This window comes from Fringilla coelebs (assembly GCF_963513975.1).
Source record: "Fringilla coelebs genome assembly, chromosome: 21".
NCBI classification, from domain to species: Eukaryota; Metazoa; Chordata; class Aves; order Passeriformes; family Fringillidae; genus Fringilla; species Fringilla coelebs.
This window is the reverse complement of record NC_140047.1, coordinates 8,554,537-8,574,112: the sequence shown is the minus strand read 5'-3', so window position 1 is coordinate 8,574,112 and position 19,576 is coordinate 8,554,537. Positions and strand designations below refer to the sequence as shown.

Genomic DNA, 19,576 nt, shown 5'->3' with positions numbered 1-19,576 from the left:
AGAATAATTTTGGTCTCCTCACAGCCTGTGTGGTCAAATTTAAACCACAGGACAGAGCCAAGAAGGTTGGAAACAAGATCTGGGAATAGCATCTCTTGTGTCCCCAACACTTGTCATCATTCAGTCTTAACAGCTTGTCCTGAAAACCTTTCCAAGACAGCAACTGTGTCACTGGACACTTGTCTGCAAATGGAACACAACAGGACACCTGCCACAACTTGGATTTTTCAGCCTGAAGCAGCCTCTGCACCAGGGATCTCAAGTGAAGCCAGAGAGGGTGACAGTGACATTCCACTGGCTGTGACCCCAGTAGTGCCCAGGAGTCGCTCTGGGACCCTCTTGTTACCATTCTGAGTTCACCAAGGTTCAGTTCAGTTGGATCAAATCTCCCTAAAAATAGGGCTCTACTCCAGACTGGGTGGGTGCATTGCAGTGCAAGTGGATAGGGGAAAGGAAAAAAGTGCAGAACAACGTGGGGTTATGTGAGGAATAAAAATGCTCCTGGAAATACTTTCCATTTCACCTGAGCTGTTATTCCTTCCTATGCCCTCTCCTCTGTATTAATTCTTCCTTCTGTTTTTAGCTGTTTGTTGCCAAAACTTGGTGATTTTAAGGCAAAAACATTCTCACAGCAAACTGAGCCTGGCAGGCAAGGGGAAATTGTTTATTCAGGAGTGTCTTCCAGCAGGAGGTAATTTGGAGAGGACAAGAGCAGTCAGACATGGAGAGGACACTTATTTAGAAGAGGCTGTAGGATCTGAGAGGTGCTGACCTCACGTTCTATATTTTGAGCCCCAGGGCCATCGTGGGACATCTGGCCTAATGTAATGCTAACCTTGCCTTGAATCAGGGAAAGCACAGGCAATTCAGTCTGCAATTTGAACTGGGACCATCTGAGCATGATGCTCCCACCACATTCCCACAGATCACACGGACTGGAAATGGATTTTATTTTGTAGAGATCTGAGGAGCACAGTGTTTTGTGGATGTTTTGTTTGGCTATTGTCAGTACACACAAACTAAGGGCAAAATGAACTCTGCTCTCCTTTACATCTCCAGCTCTGACAGCACAGGAGTCAAGAGGTGTAAGGGGAGATGTTCTGTGGTGTGAGGAGCTGCAGGAGGCTGCAGCAGAGCACAGCTGAAGAACACTGCACTCTGTAGCCAGTGGCAGGTATGGGAAACCTCCTTAGCGTGCTGTAAACAGAGATTCTGTGGCCCAGCTAACCAAACGATCTGTGGGGCTGAGGAAGCTTTAGAGCCAAGTCTAAATGTCAAAGACATGTCTGAATCCATAATGGATCCAGGCCTTTGCTGCTCTGCATCCCATCTTTCAGACAGGCAGGTTCTTCACTCCCTGGCTGTGGCAGGGAGGGGATGTTCGTCAGGAAGAAGGCTGAGAAAATACAAAATCCTGCTTCAAAGAACTTGTCCAAGAATCATGTCTGAGAGATTAGAACCTGATGAGTTCCCTGCTCCCACTGCTGGCTCCAGGGAGCAGCTGGAGCTGCAGCTGCTTCTGTGGGGATGTGAGGAGCAGAGTGCAAATATCAGCAAGGGAGAGGGAATGCATGTGTGCTGGGCTGGCTGCAGGGCAGCTCTTCAGAAAGTGGACTCAGGACGGATCTCTAGTGTTCATTGCAGTGTATTAGATCAGCTAAGTTCTTAAAGGTGGTGAGCAGAAGATGCAGGAGCTCTGATCCTTTAATAGGGGTGTTTGCCTGGTGGCCTCCAGGGAGCTTTCTTTTTTTGCGGACGTTGATTTGCAGCCAGGAATTTCTTGAAATCTTTTTCCTGCAATTTTACAGTATTTTCATTATTATTGGAGGTCAGAGCTGCAGGTGCTGGTGGGGAAGTGGGTGTCTCCTTCTTGCACCGGGCACATCCAGGACTCACAATATAGAGGACCTTCAGCTTGGAGTGTGTGACCCATTCCCTCATGCTGTCCAGAACGAGGGGCAGCACGCTCACCACCCCTCCATAGCGATGCCTCGCTTCCTCCAGGCTCAGGAGGTTCACAACCCCGTGGGGGTACCTGTGGGACAGAGGGGATCAAACAGCCCTGCAGCCACCCTGAGAGCCCGAGGGAGAGCAGCAGTGCACAGGCAGCCATTCCCCAAAAGCACGGAGAGAGCTGTGCATGGATTGAGGAGTGCTGCCAAAAACCACCCTGGCACAGGTCTGGAGTCTTGGACAGGACACACGGACACTGCCCTGCAGAAATTAGCTGAGTGCACAGGAGCAGCAGCAGCAGGAAGGAGCAGTAACCTGCAGCACCTTGGAGCCTCCCTACAGCCAGGGAGGGGCTGTGACAGAGCTGCTGCACAAGCCAGGGGGGGAATGTGCAGTGCCAGCCCCCAGCAGCGACAGGCAAAGCCCAGGAGCTGGGCTGGGCTGGGCTGGGCTGGGCTGGGGAGGCACCTACGTGGCTCGAAGGGCAGTGAGGTCGTTGCTGTCGTTCAGCAGCACTTTGCACTTCTCCAGAAGGCCGTTGGTGACGCTGTCCCCGGCGTGCACCGTCTCCATCCTCTGGCAGAGGCAGCGCAGCTCGTTGCAGATGGAGATGAACATGTTGAGGATGCGCCTGTCGGTGGCGTTGAAGCAGTGGTGGTCCCTGTAGCACTGCACCTGCACGGGGGGAAGAGGCAGTGCTGCTGAAAACGGCTCAGTGGGAACACCTCAGTGACCAGAAAATGGCCCAGTGCAATGTCTGCCAGGATCCTCTTCAAGGCAGGGAGCAAAGCCCTTCTGTTAGGGAGAGGCAGCCCTTGGAAAGGACAACCAGCTCCCTGTGTGTCCCAATCCTGGCAGCAGCCTGGCTTTCCCTCTGCCTTTGGCATCCATCTGGGGCCTGGGCCCGAGTTCTGCCGTCTCAAATCCACAATTCTGATTTCATTTCCATTTTTCTTCTTCTCTTGTCTCCAGGTGGTCTAAGTTTTATTTTTCAGTGCAGCATGCTATAAAAATTCCCAGACAATTCACTTAGCAGCCCAGCAAAGCCCTTGCCCACGTGGGACTCTCAGCCCTCAATCCATCATCCTCCCTGTGTAACACAGCCATTATTTTTAATAAGCACTATAGAAAGATACAGCAGCACCAATACCAGGGGGAAGAGCCAGGCATGCTGCTTCCTGCAGGCTGAGGATTACAGATTCCAGGTGTGGCTGGGGAAGGAGCCCTGCTCTCATTGTTTTCCTGTAGCCTGTGTTTCTGGCTGGGCCTCAGCAGTGCCCAGGCAAAGCAGAAAGTGCTGCTCAGCCTTGAGCTTCCTTCTGAGATCAGGGGAGGCCCCACACAGGTGATCTCTCCCCAGCCCTTCCGTCACACACCAACCTTCCTGGGGGACTTTTTGTCCATGTTCCCTTCAGGACAAACATTTCTGCAGCCCTGTCCTGTCCCTGTGGCCATAGCAGGGAGCTCTTTGTGCTGAGGGATTTGTACCTGGACAATGGATGACACAGGTCTCATCGTATCGTGGGCTTCCTCCCGGGTGCGCTCCAGGGCTTTGATAAAGGTGAACTGCTGCTGCTGGAAGAGCTTGTACTTCTCCTCGATCTTCCTCAGGGTCTCCACCACCTCATTCATGGTCACTTATTGCTGGATCTGGGTGGAAAAGGAGAGACAGGAAGCTGCATTTTAAAGATGATGCAATTCTACGTCTCACGTGAGCTGGAGTTGTGTAGGTGTGCTGGTGTTCACAGGGGTCCCAGCACGGGGGAGGAGACGAGAATCTTGACTCCATGTTTCAGAAGGCTGACTTATTATTTTGTGATATACGTTATATTAAAAGAAAATGTTATACTAAAACTATATGAAGAATAGAAGAAAAGGATTTCATCAGAAGGCCAGCAAAGAAAGGAATGGAATGATGATAAAATCTGGTGACTGACCAGAGAGTCTGAGCCAGCCGGACTGGGATTGGCCATTAATTAAAAACAACCCCACGAGACCAACCAAAGATGCACCTGTTGCATTCCACAGCAGCAGATAATTATTGTCTATGTTTCATTTCTGAGGCCTCTCAGCTCCTCAGGAGAAAAATCCTAGCAACAGAATTTTTCATAAAATATGTCTGTAACAGTGTAGGTTAATGGAAAACTTATAAATAACTGTGTAGTTATTTGCTTTTGCAACTTATTTTGATATAGTATAGTTTGTAATCACTGCTTTTATTGCTGTATAATTTGTGATTAGCCTTTTATGGTTAATGCCCCAATCCCTGTGTAGATTGTATATTTCAGTGTGATAAATATATTATAGTTTAGGCCCTCACAAAATATTAAAACAGAGATTATGTGCTGTGCATTATAACATTAACTGTTGCAGAAGTCGTTAATGCTTTTGTTTTTGTAACTACCTGCCAATGGTGAGAATGAGTCAGATACTTTTGTGAAATAGCTAATGTTGATTTCATGTACTAGAGGAGTATCTTATCTGTATAACATTGAAAAGAAACAGGTAAAAAAATATCAAAATTCAGAATGCAAGGAGGATTTCACCACTGACCCTTCACCTGGCACTATCACACCTCAGAACAGGGGCCCTCGTGAGGAAATAAAGAACATCCATTTCATCAGCAGTATGGCACACACCTTAAGAAGACAGGTCAAGGATTGAAGCAAGCAAAAAGAATTCCCAGAATATGGAAACTCAAAGGAATGTTTGAATGTGCGCAATGTTCATTAAAATGTATTTGACCAACGTAACGAAAAACTATATAAGAAAATAGTTTTACGCTGACTGGAATGCCTGTGGCAGTTGCCAAGCACCCAGTGCTGTTATTAGTTTGTCCCTCTTATCCCTTTTAAAATTTTAAAGATTGAGGCACGTTTCTCACAATTACAAAAAAAAAAAAAAAAAAAAAAAAAAAAGCAAAAAGCAGGAAAAACCAGAGATGTGTCGTGCCGAAGCCCTGCAGTCCCGGAGCCCCAAGGAATAAGCCAATAATGCCTTGGGCCTGCTGCGGCAGAGAGGCCGGGGGAGCGGTGCCAGTGTGATGTCACAGACGCTGCCGGGCAGGGGCAGCCCCAGCGCCTTCTCTCCTGCCTGGGGATCACCGCCCCAGCGCCTTCCCAGCCCTGCCGCTCCCCGGGGCCGGCCGGGCACGCAGCGCCGCCCCTGCTCACGGAGCCGATTCCCCACGGAAAGATGCGAATCCCTCGGGGCAGCCCGGCCCGCCGGCCCCCCCGGGCCGTTCGTGCGGCTGTGACCGCCCCGCTCCCGCCCCGGCGAGCGCTGCGGCTCCTACCGGCCGGTGTTGGGGCGGCGGCGGTGCGGCAGCTGGCGGGAGGGGCCGGGCTGGCGGGGCGGCCGGGCCGGGCCGGGCGGGAGGAGCGGGCGGACAGCGCGGGCCGCGGGCCCTGGGCCCCGCCGCTGCCGCGGCCACCGCGCCGCCGTCTCCATGGCAACCGTCGCGGGCCGATGACGCTTACCGTGCATTTTGCAGTGCACGAGCACGCCCCCTTTCGACGATAGGCCGTTTCTCGTCGCGCGGTGATGACGTCAACACTAGCAACGCGTCCCGTTGCCAGGGGCGGCCATGGCGGAGGCGCACACGGAGGACTCGGCCCGGCGCTGGCCGCCGCCCGCGGGCGCCTACGCGGAGGAGCGGGGGCTCTTCCAGCTCCTGCAGGTGACCGGGAGCCGCCGCCAGCCCCTCCGCGGCGCGGGGAGGCCGGGCGGGAACGGGGGAGGCGGGGAGGGGCAGCGGGGCGGGATCCTGTGCGAGCTGATGGGAAGTTTATCCTGTAAACAGAGATTCTGTGGTCCAGCTAACCAGACGATTTCTGCGGGGCTGAGGGAGCTTTAGAGCCAAGTCTAAATGTCAAAGACGTGTTTGAATCCATAATTCCAGGCCTTTGCCGCTCTGCATCCCATCCTTCAGACAGGCAGGTTCTTCACCCCCTGGCTGTGGCGGGGAGGGGATGTTCATCAGGAAGAATGCTGAGAAAATGTAAAATCCTGTTTCAAACACTTGTCCAAGATTCGTGTCTGCGAGATTAGAGCCTGATAAGTCCTGACTGATCCCTGCTCCCACTGCAGTGCTGGCCCCAGGGAGCAGCTGGAGCTGCAGCTGCTTCTGTGGGGATGTGAGGAGCAGAGTGCAAATATCAGCAAGGGAGAGGGAATGCATGTGTCCCGGGCTGGCTGCAGAAAGTGGGCTCAGGACGGTTCTCTAGTGTTCGTTGCACTGTATTAGATCAGCCAGGTGCTTAAAGGTGGTGAGCAGAAGATGCAGGAGCTTGGATCCCTTAACTGGATTTGTTCCCTGGTGGGATCCAGGGAGCTTTCTTTCCCAAACGTGGATCTTCATACTTGCACCTCGGGCATTGTCCCTCCTGCAACAGCACAGTATTTTTGTTACTATTGGAGGCCTGAGCTGCACAGTGCCCAGCAGGTGCTCACTGGAAGGGGATGTGCTTTTTGGCCTTGATAGGTGCATGACTCACATTAGGGAGCAGGTACCTCTTGGAGTGTGTGACCCATTCCCTCATGCTGTCCAGAACGAGGGGCAGCACGCTCACCACCCCTCCATAGCGATGCCTCGCTTCCTCCAGGCTCAGGAGGTTCACAACCCCGTGGGGGTACCTGTGGGACAGAGGGGATCAAACAGCCCTGCAGCCACCCTGAGAGCCCGAGGGAGAGCAGCAGTGCACAGGCAGCCATTCCCCAAAAGCACGGAGAGAGCTGTGCATGGATTGAGCAGTGCTGCCAAAAACCACCCTGGCACAGGTCTGGAGTCTTGGACAGGACACACAGACACTGCCCTGCAGAAATTAGCTGAGTGCACAGGAGCAGCAGCAGCAGGAAGGAGCAGTAACCTGCAGCACCTTGGAGCCTCCCTACAGCCAGGGAGGGGCTGTGACAGAGCTGCTGCACAAGCCGGGGGGAATGTGCAGTGCCAGCCCCCAGCAGCGACAGGCAAAGCCCAGGAGCTGGGCTGGGCTGGGCTGGGCTGGGCTGGGGAGGCACCTACGTGGCTCGAAGGGCAGTGAGGTCGTTGCTGTCGTTCAGCAGCACTTTGCACTTCTCCAGAAGGCCGTTGGTGACGCTGTCCCCGGCGTGCACCGTCTCCATCCTCTGGCAGAGGCAGCGCAGCTCGTTGCAGATGGAGATGAACATGTTGAGGATGCGCCTGTCTGTGGCGTTGAAGCAGTGGTGGTCCTTGTAGCACTGCACCTGCACAGGGGGAAGAGGCAGTGCTGCTGAAAACGGCTCAGTGGGAACACCTCAGTGACCAGAAAATGGCTCAGTGCAATGTCTGCCAGGATCCTCCTCAAGGCAGTGAGCAAAGCCCTTCTGTTAGGGAGAGGCAGCTCTTGGAAAGGACAACCAGCTCCCTGTGTGTCCCAATCCTGGCAGCAGCCTGGCTTTCCCTCTGCCTTTGGCATCCATCTGGGGCCTGGGCCCGAGTTCTGCCGTCTCAAATCCACAATTCTGATTTCATTTCCATTTTTCTTCTTCCCCTGTCTCCAGGTGGTCTAAGTTCTATTTTTCAGTGCAGCATGCTATAAAAATTCCCAGACAATTCACTTAGCAGCCCAGCAAAGCCCCTGCCCACGTGGGACTCTCAGCCCTCAATCCATCATCCTCCCTGTGTAACACAGCCATTATTTTTAATAAGCACTATAGAAAGATACAGCAGCACCAATACCAGGGGGAAGAGCCAGGCATGCTGCTTCCTGCAGGCTGAGGATTACAGATTCCAGGTGTGGCTGGGGAAGGAGCCCTGCTCTCATTGTTTTCCTGTAGCCTGTGTTTCTGGCTGGGCCTCAGCAGTGCCCAGGCAAAGCAGAAAGTGCTGCTCAGCCTTGAGCTTCCTTCTGAGATCAGGGGAGGCCCCACACAGGTGATCTCTCCCCACCCCTTCGGTCACACACCAACCTTCCTGGGGACTTTTTGTCCATGTTCCCTTCAGGACAAACATTTCTGCAGCCCCGTGCTGTCCCTGTGGCCATGGCAGGGAGCTCTTTGTGCTGAGGGATTTGTACCTGCACAATGGATGACACAGGTCTGATCATATCGTGGGCTTCCTCCCGGGTGCGCTCCAGGGCTTTGATAAAGGTGAACTGCTGCTGCTGGAAGAGCTTGTACTTCTCCTCGATCTTCCTCAGGGTCTCCACCACCTCATTCATGGTCACTTATTGCTGGATCTGGGTGGGAGAAGGAAAGACAGGAGGATGCTTTTTAGAAATGATGCAATTCTACCTCTGAGCTGTAATTGAGTAAGTTGGTGGAAAACTTACCAAAAAAAAAAAAAAAAAAAAGGCAGGAAAAAGAGATCTGTCGTGTCGAAGCCCTGCAGTCCCGAAGCCCCCAGCAGTCAGTCAGTGCCTTGGGAATGCTGCGGCAGAGAGGCCGGGGGAGCGGTGCCAGTGTGATGTCACAGACGCTGCCGGGCAGGGGCAGCCCCAGCGCCTTCTCTCCTGCCTGGGGATCACCGCCCCAGCGCCTTCCCAGCCCTGCCGCTCCCCGGGGCCGGCCGGGCACGCAGCGCCGCCCCTGCTCACGGAGCGGATTCCCCGTGGAAAGATGCGAATCCCTCGGGGCAGCCTGGCCCGCGGCCCGGCCCGCCGGACCCCCCGGGCCGTTCGTGCGGCTGTGACCGCCCCGCTCCCGCCCCGGCGAGCGCTGCGGCTCCTACCGGCCGGTGTTGGGGCGGCGGCGGTGCGGCAGCTGGCGGGAGGGGCCGGGCTGGCGGGGCGGCCGGGCCGGGCCGGGCGGGAGGAGCGGGCGGACAGCGCGGGCCGCGGGCCCTGGGCCCCGCCGCTGCCGCGGCCACCGCGCCGCCGTCTCCATGGCAACCGTCGCGGGCCGATGACGTTTCCCGTGCATGTTGCAGTGCACGAGCACGCCCCCATTCGGCGATAGGCCGTTTATCGTCGCGCGGTGATGACGTCATCACTAGCAACGCGTCCCGTTGCCAGGGGCGGCCATGGCGGAGGGGCACACGGAGGACTCGGCCCGGCGCTGGCCGCCGCCCGCGGGCGCCTACGCGGAGGAGCGGGGGCTCTTCCAGCTCCTGCAGGTGACCGGGAGCCGCCGCCAGCCCCTCCGCGGCGCGGGGAGGCCGGGCGGGAACGGGGGAGGCGGGGAGGGGCAGCGGGGCGGGATCCTGTGCGAGCTGATGGGCGGCGTCCGCGTGCGGGCGCGGCCGTGGGCGCTCCCCGTTAATTATTTTAATTGACAATTTCTGCCGCTGATACGTGCGATTTGATTTGCGGAAAAAAAGTGACAGCCCATGGATGAAAGGAGTCGGTGGAAGGGAAGGGGAGGGGAGGAGGAAGGGAGGGACGGGGAATAATCGTGTGCGGGAGGAGGTGGTGGAGGTTTTGCGGGGCTGGGCATTATGGCTATTGCAGCATCATATTTGTGTTTTGATTTTATTTTTTTTTTTTATGAAGTACTGTGTTTTGCAAGCCACGAGGCACTGAATGCAGCTGCAGGAACTCATATCACATGAAATGTTTGTGGGATTTAGTCAGGGTGGAATTTTTGTGCTTTAGTTGTGTTGGAGCAGAATAATGACACAAACACAGCTTGAAATTGTTGTGCTAAAACATTTTCAAAAGACAAAATGTAAAAACGATGTGGGGACCAAAATAGGAACCTCTCCCAGAGATTAACAGGACAACTCATGTGAAATTAAACTGAATTTAGCAGAATTGGATAAATAAAAGGGTTTGGGCAAGAAACAGTGTCCATCACTGTCAGCCTGAATGTTTTTGAATTATAATAAAGCCAGATTTTAGGTTTGTTATTTATAAAGGTGCTGGTAAGTGTAGTGCAGAATCCAGACTGTTTAGTTTAAACAAATGTTCCTGGAAAGTAATCATTTTTAAATGAACTTCCAATAAAAATACAAATTTTATCTTTTATGCTCTCTGCTACCCAGACCTTGATGCATCAGAACTTGCACGATCACCAATTTATAAACAAAATTGAGTGTTTTAATTATTCTAATGAAGTGGATGAAGTAGAAAAGGAAAATAGGCCACTCTAATAACAGACAATCAGTTGGTGAGGATATAAAATTTTATGGACTAGATGGACTTTATGGAATTTAGTTGCAGATATGAAAGTGTTATGACTGCTGTTTAGAAATGTCTCTTCCAGCGTGAGCATTTCTGAGCTTGTCTAAATTAGAGCATTAGTTCTGTTTGATGTTTAGTTTTAATTACAGGACTCGTGGCTGGGCTGGAAGGAAATGTGTCTTGCTAGGAAATGTGTGGATTTCTCAGGGCTTTTCTTTTTTTCTTCCTGTAAAGCCCAAATCCTCCCTCAAATCAGTGCAGGCTCCCCACTGCTATGGGTGGGAGCTGGAACAAGGCTCTGTGTAACCTCAAGGGTTCAATGTGAAAATGGGCTCCAAAGCAGACATTCAAGGCAAGGCTTTAAGCCTTTTTTTGCCTTTTTTTCCCACTTTCTCCCCACTCCTTTTCCTGCAGGAGCCAAGGCTGGTGCAGGTGTGAAATGTGCCATTTCTGTGGGTTATGTTTTCCACAGCTCTTGTCCGTTCTGCCCTCCCCTGAGCCAGTCAGAGACTCGTGGGAATGTGCTAGAGGAGGCTCATCTTGCCCTGCAGAGACACAAAGTCAAGTTAATTCTGGTTTTCAAACTCCTTGTATGGTTTTTATGTCAGTGCTGCCTCAACCATTTTTGATCCCAGGCTGCTCGAGCCAAACCTTTCTGGTGTCCATATGTACCACAAATAAACTGAATTAAATAGGTTGGGATTTTTTACTGGCAATTTTCTGACCCTCATCAGTTGTTCAGCATCTAAAATAGGTTCTGAAGTCTCAATTTTGTCTGTGAAAGAAAATAAATAAGCATTTATAAGCTGTTTAGGATCCTCATTGTAACATTGCTGTAAAAATGCAAGATATCACAACTGCAGAGCCGTGTTAAATTTTCCTCTGACTTTGTCCTATTTATTTCCAGAACATGCTTGAAGAGCTATTAATTCATAAGCCAGATGATCCCATTGAGTTCATGATAAACCACTTAAAGCAAAACAATGATGATGGTAAGTGGGAAAGGAGGCACCAGAAATAGTTCAGCTCCTGATTTGTAAACAGCTGTTGGGAGCTGTGCTGCCCTTGGCAGGTGATGGATCAAACTTTTCAGGCTGAGTCTTGGGGAGGGGGGAAACAAAAAAAAAAGTGAGCATTTTGGAATACTTATAGGCAAGATGCTTTTAATTTCTTTTTTTAGTGGGTAATCTAATAAGAAATGCACTTTAACAGTTATAACAATGAAGCCCTCTAAGGGAATAACAAAGAGTTCTGGTGTATCAATTATTAATGCCTTCTGTGCCCCATCTGATATTTCCTGTTGTCTTTAAGCTCGCTAATTACTCCTTTTGTCAGGTGTAAATTTGGGTTCCTATTCTACCTGGGCTGGCAGATTCTCTGCTTTTTGATTAGTTTGTTACTCTCTGCTGTTAATGAGTTCCCCAGCTCAATGGCATCTCAGCTGAAGGAACAGTGAGTGTGTCTGCTCCTCTGTGGAACAAAACCTGGTAAATTGAATGGGAAGTCTGTATTCTGCACAATAAAAGCATGTACCCTCAATCAAATTATTTGATTTACAAACTGTTCACCCTTAGGCAGATTATATTTGGATATGCACAAGTGAACTGTAATTTTTGTTCTGCGTGAGCTGTCAGGGAGAGCTGGTGTCGTGGAGCTTTGATGTTTCTTTAAAACCAGAGTAAACCATTATGAAAGTTCTGCTGCAGCATCAATGAAATCATTACCACTGGAGAGGTGCTGAGAGCTCTTAGTGGTGCTGATCAGATGGATGGTGATTGAAATGCTGCTAAATATGTTAAAGAAAAAAAAAAATCAAATCCTGCAAATTGTGCCCAGCCTTTTCTGGTGCAGGCAGCGTGAATAATCGATCTGGTTTGTAGAGCCATGGAAAATATGTGGAAGAATTTCCTGCAATTTGATAGAATGCTGATAAAATTTCTTCACATTGGGCTAACATTTGTCCTGAAGCCCTGCAGTATTATTTTAACAGAATTAGGCAGGTTTCCATCTCATGACTTCAGTACTTCAAGGCTAAAAACAGAATTACATCAGTTGTTTGTCAAGGGGAAAATGCTCTCTGCTTTTGGAAAACCCTGTTAAGGAAGGAGAGGAACTCCAATTAAAATTAAAGCCTAAATGTTGTTTTAAGAATAAATTATATGGAAAATAATGTAACAGAAATGTGTAGCAGAGTTGATTTTACTTTTTGATCATGGCGGAAGGTGCTGACTATTTAGAAGAAAAAAAAACCTTATTAGAGCCATCCGTAAAGTGATGAATTTTCATGATCTTGCCTTGCCTAGACAGTTTTAGCCCTAGAGAAAATTTCAAACAGAGATGTGTGGAAAAGAAGCATTGTATCTATCCCAGGTGTGAAGTTAGAAACCCTTTTTAATTAATAATAGGATCCAAAGTACTTTTAAAACTATAAACAAGTCTAATGGTGATTATATCTTACAACTGCCTTGAAAATATTGTAGGTCAAATGTGTGGCAAAGTGTTTGTGCTTAGGGCTCTGTGCTAGTGCTCTTTCTAAAAACCTTCAAGGGCCACATAAAGACTGATCATTCTTTCATATTCAAAAAATGCAAGTTTTCTACATGGTATTTTGGTTTGTGCCAATGAAAAAGGCTTTCAGGGTCCAAGTGGCATTTCTGTGAGCTCCTCCTTTGCACTCAAGCCTCTGAAGGAATGTAAAAAAGTTCTGCAAGAATGTTCAGTATGTACCCTGTGCTTCTCCTCTTTGACAAAGGATTTCTCTTACAAGTTAAGCAAATTTTGTTGTATTAATATTAATCATAAAATCTCTTGGATTTAAATGGAGTTCTGTAAGTCCAGCTGTTGTTTTGTGTCATTCCAGAATTCAAATAGGAACCCATATTTAGGAATAGGAGTAGGAACCCGAATTTATTTACACCTGACAAAAGAAGTAATTTGTTGTTGCTAAAATCATTGTTGAATGTTAAAACTTGCTTTACCTGGACGAGTAAATCCCACAATGTCTCTTCGAGACTAAATACAGAATTAAATAAGATTTTTTACCAAAGAAAAAGGCATTTCCCAGAATCCTGCCTTCATGTAGCTGCTGCTTTGGAGCTGCAGTATTAAATAGTGACTGTTTGTTGGTTGGAGGGGTTAAACATTACACCCAGAGGTGTCCTGGTAGTGCCCCTGTGTCACATGTTTGGGGAGAAGGCTTTAGAGGAGTCCTACAAGTGTGCAAATGAGTAAATCAGTGAATTACACTGCCCCATCTGCTGCCAGCCACTAAGCAGAGAGCAAACCAGATTTAGTACAAAGTGAGCATTTACAGTAGCCCTGGGCAATATTAAAGCATGAGATGGTGTATATAATGGTATGTTTCGTTTTTTATCAAACGTTTGTCCAAGAAAGCTGTGTATTAAAGCTTCAATACCTAAGGGCTTTCTTGTGAATTTTAAATCATGCTCCTAGTTAAACCTCAAAAGGATCTGTGGATGGAAAGGTTTTTTGATTTTCTTTGAAGTGGTTTGAAGAAGTTGATTAGTGTTGGCACCCAAGCACTCTTTTATGACGCTGTTTATAAATAATTCCTAAGTACCGGGCTGGAGTTTCAAGGTGTTAGATTTTAAAAAAACCCTAGGATTTAATCACATTACATTTGAAAGAAATTAGGTGATAAAAACAGCTGATGTATCCTTTTAAAGTATTTTTCTACATTGTGTACTAGTTCTGTTGCACTTGCAAGAACCAATAAGGGGGGAGTTGTTCTTAAACCTTCCAAGTCAGATAACTTTGTAAAGATGAATCTGTAATTTGGGTTTCATGTATGTTTAAAAATTGCACCTGCCCAATAACTGCTAAGTGCATGGAAGGCCTCATGAAAATACATTTCACATCCTTGGCTGTCTGTTCCCATCAGACATGAGCTCCCTTGGTTATCCAGAGCTGAGGAGGTTTTTGGGTGAGTGGATCCCCCCCTCTGCTCTAACCTATGTTACTCCCAATAAATACTAACCAGTCCCTCCTGCACAGACTCTGATTTGGGGGTTTTTTTGCCCCCTGTGGTACAGGGGGAAAAAGCATCAAAGCTGTTAATATAAAATGACAATTCAAGGGATTGCAGCCCAAGGTGTATTTATGGAAAAAGTTCCAAATACTTTCTTAAGAGCAACTCCATTTTCTCCTGTTTGTCTTGCCTCTAATCCATTCCCAACAAAGCTCAGGGCAGTAATGCCCATTGTGCTGTGTGTGTGCACTGGATTAAGAATTCCTCAGAACTGGGATGCTTTTTTTGCACCTTGACCCCTGAGGGAAAGGAGAGGGACGTGCAGCAGACAAACACAAGAAACAGAAATGAGGAAAATTACTTTAAATGGTGACTAGAAAAATTAAAGCATAGTGAGGGAGTCCTTCATTCTGCAATATCTAAATCTTCTCTGAGCCCTGAAGCAACCTATTTAGGTGAAACTAAAAACTGAAATATTTTTTCATCACGAAACGTGTTAGTTCTGAATCAATGTTTCAGGAATAAAAGTCAAACTCAGGTAAGGAAATGTTTGTACCTTATGGTTCACCCACTAAACCCTCCAAGTGTTTCAATGGATTGAGATATACATATCTCATCTATCCCTCCATGTGGCATGGTTAGAGTGTTAATCTCATTGACCATGGAGATTAAAGGAGGACCCAGGTGGCACTGATATTCTGTTCCCCCTTTTTTTTTCCCAGTGGAGCCCAATCCTGAAATCCCCACTGAGGCAGCTTTCCAGCTGAAATAATTCTTTCATGCTGGCTGCATTGATATCATGCAATACAAGGGTAGGAAACTGGGGGGATTTTTGCTGTTCTGCACCTTGACATTTGCATATCCTTGTTCCATAGCTCCAAGAATTTGTGTCCTTGGTCCACCTGCTTCTGGGAAAACTACAGTTGTGAGTACCTTACCCTCAGTGTTGTAGCACTTCCCACTCACTCTCTTACTTTCTATTGAGCTCAGCATTTTGGAAAATTTTATTCTACTAAAAGAATTTTGAGATTTATCCAAGTGATAGATGAGCACAAGACAAATTAAAGGGCAGCATTCCTGAGGGGTACACCTGGGTGTTACACCACAGGTTAAATAGATATTTTCAAGTGAGGTTTGTGAGAACTCACTCAGGTAGTGAAACTACTGGAATACAACAGAATTCTGCCTGCCTTGTTTTCCCAGCCTTTTAGCAGGATTAATTAGCCTGGGGGAAGTAAATTAATTACACATTCGTGGTGTTCCCTTGCTGTGAATTGCTCCATTTGCATGGTCAGTTATCTCACGTCCACTGGCACTGTTAAATGCAAAGGTCAGAGTTGCATTTGAACTTCAGAAACGGCAGGTGATGCTGGTGAGGGCATGGTAGGAACAATATTTCCTTCTTTAAATTCTGTGTTAAAGTACAGGAGATTAAAAAGTCGTTATTCAAAGCTGGATACTCTTGAACATCTTTATAAGAAACTACTTTAAGTTGCTTATATATGTCTGTGTACTTAAATGTATGGCTAGGAAAGCTCTATCTTTCTGCAGCCTTCTGAAAAAAAATGCTTCATTTTCTTTCCAAATATTTCAACCTGTATTTTTTTCTCTCCCCTCAGGCAATGTGGCTTTGTAAACATTTCAATGCCATACGTGTCTCTCAGGAGACTTTGTTATTCAAGGAAGTATTAAGGCAGACAGAGGAAGCAAAGGCATATAAAGAAAGAAACCAGGTGTGTAAGAGAATATAATAACAGTTGTTCTCGTGTCACAGAACAGGAATTATGTGGCATTCCCATGATTTCCACTGCTGAGCTGAGCAGATGAGAGTAAAGACTCTCTTCTCTCTGTGTTGTACATTGGTGTGTCAGGACAGAGAGCAGGGGCAGGAGAGGGAGGCAATGCAAAGTCAAGGAAGTCTTGAAAATACCAACCTTGGAACAAGCAGAGAACTGGGAAAAATCCAGGAATGCACAATCCAGTCTAGAGAATGCTCCATTCTATTATTAAACACAGTGTCTTCTATCTGGGCATGTTTGATAATCTCAATAAAATAAGCATTAATCTCTGAGGTCTCCTTTGGTACAAAATGCTCTGGAAAATATGTACACAAAGAACTTTTTTTTGATCTGACAGTGCTACTTAGTTGTGCATGCTTGATTTCTCTGTAGCATGACACAAATAACTTACTTGGTGCATTAACTCAAAAGGAGGATGACAATCCAGTCAGCTCCTGACAGCCCTGGAAGCTCTCAAGCTGAGGCAGGAGCAGCTGACTCAGATTGCCGAATTTTCCCCAATTCTGTGCACCTGAGTTGCTCCAGTCAGATTTTTAAATCCATTCATTGTGGGCATCCTAATTGATGTTCAAAGAACATTTTTTCCCAGGTGTCATGACTCCCAGGATTAGTTGATCAGTAATGTAATTAATTGTTTTATTATTAAAAATTAGTGTCAGATTGGAAAAACACATTGAAAGGTTGTCCTGAATACAGAGAAACATCTGATTCCTGCCTTTTTGGCTGATTCCTTTCTCCAGTGTCAAGGCATTCCATGAGAAATAGACTGGAAAGAGTCTGGTTTTTTGTGACTTTCTTTAACAAGTCCACTAGTTTAAGTTCATAATTTGTCCCTTATCACCCATTTTCATAAAAATTGAAGCAATTTCCTGTCCGTAGGAATTCTACACCCCTGCTAAATCCAATTTAGAATTGGAATTGGCCAGCAGATTTGTAATTTACTGAGATGGCAAATGGTGTGATACACAGGTTAGGGCTTTTTCCTTAGAAAATTAGGCTAAAATAGGGAAGTGTTTATAAAATTGACTAAAATACTGGGTAAGTGAATGAAGTTTGGAGATGCCTCAAGTAGCACACTTCAAGATCTGAGAGGAAAGAGTTCACTGAACTCCCTGAACTCACTGGCAAAAATGTTTGCATTTGGCTGGGGTGATATGGAATTATTCTTACTGAGAATATGTACTTTGAAATCTTAGTTCTAATTATTAAAGATTGTTTTGATAGGTTCATAAATTTATACTTGGAGGGGGAGAATTTAAAACAAAAATTCCCTTTGGTTTAATTACTGTAATTATTAACATATTTCAGACTACACAGATGCACTTTCAAGGGTGTCCTTTTGGGCTTATTTGATTTAAAAAGATGGATGGTGTGGAAGATGAAAGTCAAAAATGTCAAGGCTAATCAGGTAGTGAAGAGGGCCTGCAGAGCAGAGGCTGCTGGTGGTTCAGCACTGAGCAGTTTGCCTTTGGATTTGATTTTTAGACCCTAGGAGGAGGTTTTCACTAAGTAATTTTGTTCTTTTATGTGAGTTTGTTTCTCTGAATGTAACTCCTGGAATTAGGAGGGAGCTCCTGGTTTCCTCTAGGCTGGGATGTCTGTTCAGGAGCAGAAAAAGAGCTTTTTCATGAGTTTGGATATAACCAGGGCATTAAAAAGTTGTAGTCCTGGCCAAAGCAATTTAATAAATGAAGAGGAAAAGCAGGAGCTAAGGCTGTGGTTTTTGGAGAGTCTGGTGTGCAGATCATGAACACAATTTGATGTTGTTTCTCCCTCCTAAGGCTGCTGTGGCTGCATTAACCCCAGAGCCAGAGGTCAGGCAGTCTGAGGTCACTTGGCCAATGTCACTGGATCTAGGCAAATGCTGCAAAAAGCTCTGCAAATGTTTGTTCACATATTCTACCTGCTCATTTCACCTACCTTCAGCCAAGCTTTCATCTCTTTTGTGTTCACCCATGAAAGCATTTGGGTTTTCCTGGCACAGGAAGCCATGGAAGGCACTTTTAAAATCCATTATTGCTCTCTGAAGCTCCATTTTTCGAGTTGGACAAGCAATCATTCACCCACACATACCTGGCCACTTACTAATGAGCACAGCTCAGGTAGTGAATTTTAAATACTGAGTGTTCAAAGCAAAATGTGATCGTTCTGCATGTAAAAATACTCTAAAAAGAAGTCAGATATTTTTGAATATTCAGTAAATTGAAGAACCACAAGCTACCAATAAATATTCCATGAACAGAAAAAGAGGCTACATTTTTGGATAAATCATTGCAAATTATTCCCTCATCTCTAGTTATTATAATGTTAATAGGAGGCATCTTCAGGTTTTCCTATAGTGAAGTCTAATGATGAGCTATTGCATGTTTCACTTTTCCTGTTAACTGGATAAAATAAGAAGTTGAAACAACTGTGGTAATTGTGGGTTCATGAGATGGGTGTGCTCCTTATGCTACACTAAATTGCAGTTAAGGTGTTTGCATAACACCTAATAACTTCAAACTGCTCCAGAGTTGTGTCACGTCCCTGTGCTTTTTAAAAAGAAATAAAATAGAAGAGAAAAATAAATCCAAGGCATCCTTAACAATGCATGGTCAGCATTCCAACCTATTCCAGGGTAAGCTGCTCTGAAGGAACAAAAAGAAACTGTTCCAGGTTTGTGTATCCAAAAAAGACCAGCCTTTCATGTGTATTTATCTGAACAAACTGAATCTAAACATTCATGATACTCAGGATCCTAAAGTAAATTTCTTCAAACTTGGTTGCTGTTCTCTCCGAGGTGCCAATTTGGAGAAGCCAGAAGTTTTTGGCTGAAGCTGTTTTCAGAGCAAAACTTCCAAGAAAAATGTCTACTGAAAGAGCTGCCCTACAAAACAAGTGTGGGAATTTTATGAAAGGGGAATGAAATATAATTCTGATTGGACCAGGCATGGAAATTGAAGTATGATGTTCTTGAAATAACATGGAATATTTAAAATTAACCATGAGTGGGTACAGTTTTTCAGCAAGTATGGAAATAGTGATTAAACCAGCATGGATAGAAAAGTGGTCTGAACAGGACCAAAATCCCACAGCAGCTTTTCCTTTACCTGCTCTGAGTATGGGACAGCTCTGGGGGTAAGGTGTGGTTTGGCTTTTACCAAATGTGTGTCCATTATTGCAGATTTCTGGGATGGAATCCCATCTCCCAGGCTCACCATATATTTATGTGTTTATGAGAGATAAATTATAAATGGGCTGCCTGATATGTACCAGATATCCTGATTTCTAGTGGAATAATTAGGCATTCTGCAAGCAGCCTATTGAAAATGATTTTGTAGGCCACTGCTCAGTGGGGGGAAAAACTGCCCAGGAAATGAGACTGGAATGGAGCCACAGAGAGCAGAAGGAGCTCAAACACTGAAATACCTGAATGCGTGTCCTTGGCTGTTTTTGTGCAGCAAAGCCCACTCCAAAGGCAGCAGTAAGAACACCACTGCACGGAGAGAAGGGAGGATAAATTTGGTGTAAATTGGTTTGGCAAGGCAGAGCAGAGCAGCCCCCAGCAGCGAGCAGCCTGGTTTGACATGACACATGAAAGGAGCAGGCAGGCCCTGGCTGTCCCCGGGAGCAGCGTGGTGCCCCTTTGGAAGGTGACAGGTTCCAGCAGTCAGGGGCTGCAGGAGGCTCTGACAAAGCACCCTGGGGACCTGCTGGCTCTCAACAAACCCGGCAATTTCCTTCCCTCCTGCTCCGCTACCTGCCCCAGCGCTGGC

General features: G+C 47.0%; 3 protein-coding genes across 3 annotated transcripts in view; 1 reads left to right on the top strand and 2 right to left on the bottom strand.

Moving 5' to 3' along the window:
* Positions 1–1,704: 1,704 nt before the first annotated feature.
* LOC311161880 (sperm acrosome-associated protein 9-like) lies at positions 1,705–3,585 on the bottom strand (the record flags this gene model as incomplete). The annotated part of the gene is made up of 3 exons (XM_084219843.1): positions 1,705–2,035; positions 2,426–2,628; positions 3,442–3,585. 3 exons carry the CDS (start codon positions 3,583–3,585, stop codon positions 1,705–1,707), a joined length of 678 nt encoding a protein of 225 aa, XP_084075969.1.
* Positions 3,586–6,972: 3,387 nt separating this feature from the next.
* On the bottom strand, positions 6,973–8,261 carry SPACA9 (sperm acrosome associated 9; the record flags this gene model as incomplete). Its single annotated transcript, XM_084219844.1, has 2 exons — positions 7,992–8,261; positions 6,973–7,179 (listed from the first exon to the last, which is right to left on the bottom strand). The coding sequence occupies exons 1-2, from the start codon at positions 8,133–8,135 to the stop codon at positions 6,973–6,975; spliced, it is 351 nt and encodes a 116-aa protein (XP_084075970.1). The 5' UTR covers positions 8,136–8,261.
* Positions 8,262–8,935: 674 nt separating this feature from the next.
* The window catches only part of AK8 (adenylate kinase 8), a gene marked incomplete at both ends in the record, with an annotated part of 64,224 nt that continues 53,583 nt past the window's right edge, over positions 8,936–19,576 (top strand). Inside the window, 4 exons of the mRNA XM_084219855.1 lie at positions 8,936–9,028; positions 10,942–11,026; positions 14,898–14,947; positions 15,642–15,755. Of these exons, the coding sequence (XP_084075981.1) occupies positions 8,936–9,028; positions 10,942–11,026; positions 14,898–14,947; positions 15,642–15,755 (342 nt within the window). The remainder of the gene's footprint in view (positions 9,029–10,941; positions 11,027–14,897; positions 14,948–15,641; positions 15,756–19,576) is intronic.